Consider the following 8,654-nt stretch of genomic DNA (forward strand, 5'->3'; position numbering starts at 1 on the left):
CAGAGACGAGGGCAGGACGGTGGGCGAGAGTCCCTCTGAAGGAGAACCTTTCGGAGTGGACGGGCCAAACTCAGGGCATCCAGAAGCTGCAGTCACAGAGGACGGATGATCTCGGTCTCTCGCTGGGCGTACAGGGACATCAGTCCGCCCTCGGAGCTCCGGCGAGGGGTCAGACAGAGTTTCGGGCAGGGGCGGGTGCTGGACAGGTGCTCTCCAAACCCACAGGTCTCTCCACAGGTCGGGCAGCATAACGGCAGCTCTGTGCTGGTTGACATACTGCAATGATGTGCTAACACTCTTGAAAAACAACTCCAGAGTCGAGTGGTGCGGTCATTCAGAGTTCAGGAGCATGTCAGGGACGTTTCAGGAACTTTAGGAGCTTTTTAAGAAAGTTTCAGGAACATTTCTGTAACTTTAGGGGGGTGTCAAGAGTGTCTCAGGAAAATTTCAGTAATTTTAGGAGCATTTCAAGGAAGTTTACAGGAATGTTTCAGTAACTAGGAGTTTTCAAGAGCATCAGGAACATTTCTGTACATTTAGGAGAGTTTCAATAACTTTTCAGGAACTTTAGGAGTGTTTCAAGAAAGTTTCAGGAACATTTCCGTAACTTCAGGAGCATTTCAAGAACTTATCAGGAACTCTTTGGTAACCTTTGCAGTGTTTTCAGGAGTGTTTTGTGGCTTTTCAATCTTTTGGGGCATTTCAGTGACAATTGGAGTGTTTCAGACGTTTTTCAAGGCGTTTCAGTATCTTCTGGATTTTCAAAGGTTTTTCAGTAACTTCAGAAGCATTTTAAGGGTGTTTCAGTATCTTCTTGGGTCTTTCAAGGGCATTTTACTAACTTTTAGGATTGTCTAAGGGCTATTTCATTATATTCTATCTTTCACTAACTTAAGGAGCATTTAAGGGTTGTTTTTAGAAGTCTCTTGAGCATTTCAAAGACATTTAAGTAACTTTTAGGGGCTTTTGAGAAGTGTTTCAGGGAGTATCATTAACTTTGGGGCATTTTAGGGGTGATTCAGACTCTTCTTTGGCATTTAAGGAGCTTTTCAGTCCAAAACAGGTTCTTGCAGAATTATCACACCTGCAAAAGAAAAAAAGGAATGATAACTTTAAGATATTATGATAACTTAAGTTTCATTCAATCAATATTTAATGCACTGCTTTGCATCACAAAATGTTTGTTGCCATTCAAAGTGTTTATAAGTTGTCAAAATGTATCTGTTTGTTATAAATGTGAATCTAAAGGTAAGGTGTCTGTCTCATTACTGCGTCCTACCTCCATCATCTCTTGGTAATCCATATAAACATAGTATATGAACATATTCTTCTACTGGTAAATAAAAAATATTATGTACATTATCAGGAAATGCATACTTCACGTAGAGTAATTGAGAAGAAGTCATTCCAGTGCAAATTCTGTTTTCAGCATTATTTTATCCAGTTCAGATGCACACTCAGGGAAAGATATAAGAGAGATTCTTCACGCGTTATTTCCGCTTGAATATGATGAAGAGTTGGAGTAAAGCTCCATCAAGACCGCGACGATGAAATAAAGTCTAGAAATATTCTTGTGTGCATCGATTATACAAATGCACAGTCTTCTGCTCATGCTTTCTCATTTACATGTTTTATGATGCAGTTATTATCTAGAGCAGTGATCCTCAAATCTGGCTCGCGAGATCCAGTTTCCTGCAGAGTTTAGTTCCGACTCCAATTAAACACACCTGCCTGTGATTTTCTAATGATCCTGAAGACAATGATTAGCAAACTCATGCGTGTTTGATTAGGGTTAGAGCTAAACTTCGCAGGAAAGTGGATCTCGCGAGCCAGATTTGAGGATCACTGATCTAGAGAAACATCTACACGCGCCATCAGTGAAAGTGCATCAGTAAATATTATTCTGTTAGCTTTCATGCACGCAAACCCACCGGTTCCCAGACGTCTGGCGCGTCCTGCCTTCACTCTGTCTGGACCCTTGTCTTCCACAGACCCGCTGAACTCGACTTCATCGAGCACGAGCAGCCGCTCCGGTCGCCTCTGACGTCACTCCCGGTCTGGGAGGAACGCACTGCACGAGGAGCGGTAAAGAAAAAGCATAATGTGGGGGCGCGCGCGTTACGTTGCGTCGAGCACGCGGCGCTGTCCACGCACTCGTGGTGCTGAAGGTCCGCCAGTGTGTTTATACTAAGAACAACTGCCTTGATTAAAATACGCTGCAATTTTTTCCATAGTTATAATACATTAAATATGTGATTAAATTTGTTTTAATGCAGTATCTTTGAGATATAAAAGATCGTATATAAGCTATGTTTTCTTTACAATATATTACATAGAGTGAGTTGATATACTGTCACTGGGTTCCCTCTCTCTCTCTCTCTCTCTCTCTCTCTCTCTCTCTTTCTCTCTCTCTCTCTCTCTCTCTGTGTGTGTGTGTGTGTGTGTGTGTGTGTGAAAGAGAGACAGATGTGAGTATTTCACTGTCCACCAATAGATGGCGCTAGACTGACATGTCGTTAATATGAAAACGACCAAATGGAAAGTATAAAACACTTTATTTTCAAGGTAATAATAACGAACATATATTAAAGTTAAATCTGAATATTTGTATATTTACTACAATTCATCAAACCTACAGCATGAAATTATTTTTCAATATGTTTTTCAGTATAAAAAAGAAAGCAGTTTATTTATTATTTGGCTGTTTGAAATCGGAATTATCTCATTTGTTTAATTTATGCAAAAAGTCTAAAATATATTTTATTTAATAATGTTTATTTTATTGCATATCATAATATTATTATATTTATATATGTATTTATTGTATTGCCTGTATTAAATTTTAATCAAAATATGTTTAATTACGACAGTATAGGAAAAGTACAAAATAAAAACGATTTATTTCTATCAATATGTTCTTAGTATGAAAGTTTTTATTATGTTTGGCTTACACACCAGACATGCTTAATTCATCATTATTATTTTGTTTTATTTTGACTTATTTACTATAATTGTACAATATACGGAAAGTAGCACTAGTAAATAGTAAGTAGAGCTAGTCTGAAGATATAATGCATGTACATAACCATTAAAGACTCAGAATGATGTCATAAATAAAGATTTATTTGAAACATTAAGTAGCCTCAAATATTCACAAGGCGTTTGACAACGTTTCATTGCACGAGAACAGTTTTCAAAGGCAAATAGACAATAATCGAAACGACCTCAGGAGGCCAATCTGCACATCCACGTGTGCTACTGCAACTCAACTACGATGTTGAAGTGTTAAATACTCCAGCGCTTCAGGTTCCCAAGAACCAACCAGACACATTCTACTGTCAAAAGTGGAATACAGTCACTTAATGAAAATCTATAAGATAGATTCTTCGTATACTCTCTTGAAAATCGACGATACAAAATTACAGTCAATAACGTACAAATATATAGAGCTCTTTTCGTGTGCTTTATAAAGTGATGTATCAAAATACAACAACGTGTGTCGCATGCCAGCGTGGTAACAAGTGCACGTTCACATCAAGACATGCAGGACATTTCATAAACAACATCTGAGGTTTGAGTGATCAATGTTTTAGGTAGAAAAGCATGGTTTTGTGCGACTTGAACCGCTGACACTTTGAGGCGCTGTCCACCGGAAGTGCTGAAAGATGTCTGGCTTTGCAGACTACGGGTTTTTAAGCTTTCCCTCGCATGCCGAGCTTGCTTCAGTCTTGATTACAGACTTCGACTCTTCCAGTTGTCGGACCGCAGATCTGCTCTGAGCGCGCGCCGCGACGCGAGACTAAACTTCGGGTAGAACGGAACCAACAGGACGCTCCGCGCGCTCACACGAGTCCGGGGAGGGAAAACGCGCACGCGGCCGCCAGGAGCTCCGTCTTCTGCTGCATCCTCTCGTGCTGCTTGAGATGCACGCGTCCGTGCCGCTTCCTCTCGTCGCTGCGCGCGAAGCGACGCCCGCACACGTCGCAGGAGAACGGCTTCTCGCCGGTGTGCGTGCGCATGTGGGTGGTGAGGTGGTCGCTGCGGCTGAAGCACCGGAGACAGACGCGGCACTGGAAGGGCTTGTGGCCGGTGTGGATGCGGACATGACGGTTAAGCTCATCGGAGCGCGAGAAGCGGCGCTCACAGTTCTCAACCGGGCAGCAAAAGGGCTTCTCGCGCGCCGCGCCCTTCCTGGCGCGCGGTTTAGCGCTCCGCGTGTTGGTGGAGAGCAGCGAGTCAAGGAGCGCGGTCGTGGCGCACGGATACGAGATGGTCCTATAGAGGCTGTTTTCATGCGCTGTGACGGGAATCTGGAAGTTGGGCACGAAGTTCAGCGCGCTCGCTTGTTCCAGCGGCTCTTGCTTGATCCACGTGTCCAAAACCGAGTCGGTCTCGGGACCCAATGGAGAGAGCAGGTCAATGATGTCATCCAGGTCTGAAGGCTCGTGGGAAATAAAGCCATCGAACAGATCGCCACCATTACAGCTGCTGCCAAACTCGCTCTTGATCGCCGGGCAGGTGTTCACATCCGTGAATTCGTCAGACGAGTCGTTGCACAGTGACTCCGGTGAACCCAGCGAGCTCCCGGTGGATAACAGCGACTCCTGCCGCGACAGCGCGCTCCCGCGAGAGTTCTCGGAGAAGTTGTCGGAGATGCCGACGATCTCCGTGAGGATGCTGAGAAGCGCGTCCGCGCTGCACGCTCCGGTCTCCGTGTAGAAGCTCCCGGTGTAGGTGAGCGGCGACGGCGGAAAGCCATCGTTGGTGCAATCGGGGAAACCGGTGTCCAGCGGCTCCGCTTTAGGCTTTAACAACCCACACGCTGCGAGGAAAGAGAAAAGAGATGCGTTACATAAGCGACTGCTGTTGACTCACTGCATCAGGATTGAATCCAAACTAAAAGTGCATTTTTTAAATACATTACATTATATGCATTGCATGCAGTTTAATATTTGATCAAGAGAAGCGGTTGCTTTTGCATTAGAAGTTACTAATTCGACCATAGTTTAATATGAATGAGATTAAACCCAGTGCTCACCAGCATCAGGTTGATTCTGAACGTTGTATTGTTCCTCCAAAGGAAGGGTTTGAGCGCAAAGCAGATCCAAAGCGCTGAAGTCCACGGTGTTCAGCATCATGTCGATGTAAAAATAGCTTAAGATCCACAAGGAATTATTTCCGAATGACAATCCTGCTTTGGGATTCCCAGTTGAGGCTTCCTTCAGGTTCTGATCTCCGTCGATTCGTTTGCTGGAATTCCTCATCTCTCTTTTATACCGTTCGGCTCCGCCAAAGCTCCGCCCACCGCTCATCTACGTCTGCAGGAGGATTCCCCGCCGTGTGCTAACTCCAGACAGCTCTTGCCCAAATATGGACAGAGGATGTGACGGGGTTCCCCTCCGAAAATGGGCACGGGGCGTGACGTAGCGGAGACTTTCCTGGAGACCAATGCGGAAAAATGAGGCGTGTTTGTGAATGACAGGCGGCCATTATGTTCGCAGTGGAACAGTGTCAAAGTGAAATAGCCTCGGGTGACTTTTGATGATCTGATGGGTTAAAACTATGAACAGCAACAGCGAGACAAAGAATGCACGCTGAAATCCCGTGCAATGCGGATATAGCAGACTTTTAACCACAAACGAGCCATGCACATTGGTTGGCATTTTAAAGATTCAAATGATTTTTAAAAGGAAATATGTCAAATATCAAGCCTCTGTTATGCATCTACACCCATCTGTCGCGTGACTTCACTTTGCTCCCTTTTCCTGATGTTTTGTAAAGGAAACCTTCAGCACCACGGACAGCAACACAGATGTCTTGCTGATAATGTCTTGCTTAATCGACCTGACAGTCACAAGCATTTATTACGCTCGTGCACGTTCATATAGCTAATATGAGTGAAAAGTGTTCGCTTTAGATGAGAAATGCATGTATGCAAGCAACGTGAGATCGTGATCATACGGTAAACGAGTCTTATTTTATCGCGTTATGTAATGCTTCATTTCTTCAGAGCGGCTGATGAACTGCAGCTGCATCTATGATTTTCAAATATGTCATAAAGTATATTTTGATAATAACATTTAACCAGCATCCAGCCTGCAGCACCCATGGAGATTTCATTTTATTAGACGATGGACGTTTTCTAATATGAACGCAACGCTGCTGTGGAAAAATAAATACATCAATTCATTTTGCATTCAAGTGTGGAAAATGCATGCGGTTTTATTGAACAAAAACAAATCTTAGTATCTCATGCACTTTTGGTTGCCCAGTAAATGTATTGTTGTTGTTGTTATTTACAGGTTCTTGTATGTTTGAGCTCTCAGATCCCCATATTCAAGCATTATCCTCCTGTATTTACATGCAAAAACAAATCCAAAAAGACAGCTGGCTGACTTGCAGGTAAAATAATCGAATCATGTGAAAAGTTTTTGAATTTGTGTGTGTGTGTGTTTTACACTCTTTGCCCGAAATAACTTTAGTGAATGGGTGCCGTCAGAATGAGAGTCCAAATATCTGATAAAAACATCACAATAATCATAATCCATAATAACACTTCCTCCAGTGGAAAAGTGCATCTGGTCTGAATCAGGAGAGAAATCTGCACAGATCAAGCAGCGTTTAAACAGACTAATATGAGAGAGACAACAGATGCACTTTTTCACTGGAGGAAGTGTTATTATGGATTATAGACTCTATGTGTTTGAGTTAAAATCATCTTAATGCTGGATGTGTTTCAGGTTTTGTCTTCTCCAGATGTTCACTGATGGACTGGAGTGCTGTGGATTATTGTGATGTTTTTATCAGACTCTCATTCTGACGGCACCCATTCACTGCAGAGCATCCATTGATGAGACACTGATGCAATGCTAATGCTTTGTGTAGGTCCCTTTAAGAATGTATTCATAGAGACAGATGTTTGTGGAATTTAAAATGCCATGTTATAATTGTTCAATAGGGTAAAATAGTCGACTTTTTGAGTCGTTTAAAAGTGGTATCTTATTGCACACTGAAGTTTAATGTCATCATCATTGCATTATCGTTGTGTCTTGCGGCACATTGTATAATACAGATTCGTTTCTGCTTCCGGAAACTGAGACCAAACATGGTTCCGTCTATAAACGCCTGTGACAGCCTGTCGCACGTGATTCATCTGTTTTTTTGGAAACATTTCTGTGGTTGCAGAGCGCTGAATCCTCGAGGCGTGGGCGCGCTCCGGGGCAACCCGTTCCCGCCAACAGCAGCTGTCAAACTCGAGGCATTCCCGCCAAAAATAGTCGCTCGCCCCCGCGAGGGCTGCAGAAGCACACGAACGAGCCGAGCTGGAGGTGTCAATAATACTTTATGACAATAATACATGCGCAGACAGCCATGAGAAAGAATATGACCTGTGAAAATGCAGAAAATGCTACAGAAAACCTGTTGGTTAACTGTAAGTTATCTTATATACGGTCAAAATCACATTATATGGAGTGTACTCTTCATATAAAACGCTTTTTGTAACTAAAAGCGATGAACTATCCTAAAATATTTCAGAACTTTATGATTTATACAAGTTTTGTTTCTATCTATAATTAGCCGTGCCTAGAAACCACAGCTGGCTAATCATGCTAACAAAGTGTTTAAATATGCTAGTAATATGTTTAAAAATAATATTCTGAAACATGGCAGCAATGTGTTAAATCTTTCTTAAACATGTTAACAGTGTTCTTAATCATGTTAAAACATGTTAGCGATGTGCTAAATTGTGCTAGAAACATGATATCATGCTAGCAACGTGCTAATCATGCTAGAAACATATCTGAATGTAAGCTGTATTACAGGTAAAACGTTGTTATGAAAAAACAGTTAATGAAAGACTGTATCTATAATGGGAAACATCACACCTTGGTAATATCTAGCCATTATTTTACAATATACAATATACAAGCCAAGTTTATATATACAGCACTTTCCACATTGAGATTGTTTCAGCAGCTTTACAGAAAATCATGTGTTGATGTGTAGAATATCTTAATATCTTCATGCCTCATGGTTGCATTTAGCTGATAAGTGTTGGATGATAAAATAGTTACGCTTTGATATATATAAACAATCACACAATGTACAAATTTGCTATATAGAGTATATTGCATTTTGTAAATACTGTATGTAAAGTTAGACATACTTGTATATCCAAGTTCATATATATTGTTTTATATTTATAAGTTTGGAGGTTTGTTCGCTTTACTAACCCTATATAAATAAGCGCTCAGTAACCAGTAGGTTATTTTGTGTTCGTCACTGAAGGCTTTCATTCACACTAATGATGTTAATATATGTGACACTCAGTGAGTCAGTGCATCTGCTCAATCTGTCCAATTACCATGCTGCTTTGGGAAGTGTTTATGATTTTATTTTGCTCAGGGATGTTTGATTTGCCTTACAGAAAACACACACACTCAGACACACACACACACACACACACACACACACACACACACACACACACACACACGTACAGACACACACAAGTACACACACACACACTAGATTGATTATTAATTATTAATATCATTTTTTAAATGTTTAAATAATAATAAATATTAATCAAAAATTAAAGTATTTGTAAATCATGCTTACATTTTTCATACTGCCTTCATGCTGCATTTAAA

At 41.5% G+C, this 8,654-nt stretch overlaps 1 protein-coding gene across 1 annotated transcript; it reads right to left on the bottom strand.

Annotated features, from left to right (window-relative positions):
- Positions 1-3,102: 3,102 nt before the first annotated feature.
- LOC127944412 (early growth response protein 1-B-like) lies at positions 3,103-5,318 on the bottom strand. Its single transcript, XM_052540313.1, has 2 exons — positions 5,039-5,318; positions 3,103-4,822 (listed from the first exon to the last, which is right to left on the bottom strand). Exons 1-2 carry the CDS (start codon positions 5,310-5,312, stop codon positions 3,843-3,845), a joined length of 1,254 nt encoding a protein of 417 aa, XP_052396273.1. The 5' UTR covers positions 5,313-5,318; the 3' UTR covers positions 3,103-3,842.
- Positions 5,319-8,654: the final 3,336 nt, after the last annotated feature.

The sequence above is a fragment of the Carassius gibelio genome, chromosome A23 (genome assembly GCF_023724105.1).
Source record: "Carassius gibelio isolate Cgi1373 ecotype wild population from Czech Republic chromosome A23, carGib1.2-hapl.c, whole genome shotgun sequence".
Lineage (NCBI taxonomy): Eukaryota > Metazoa > Chordata > Actinopteri > Cypriniformes > Cyprinidae > Carassius > Carassius gibelio.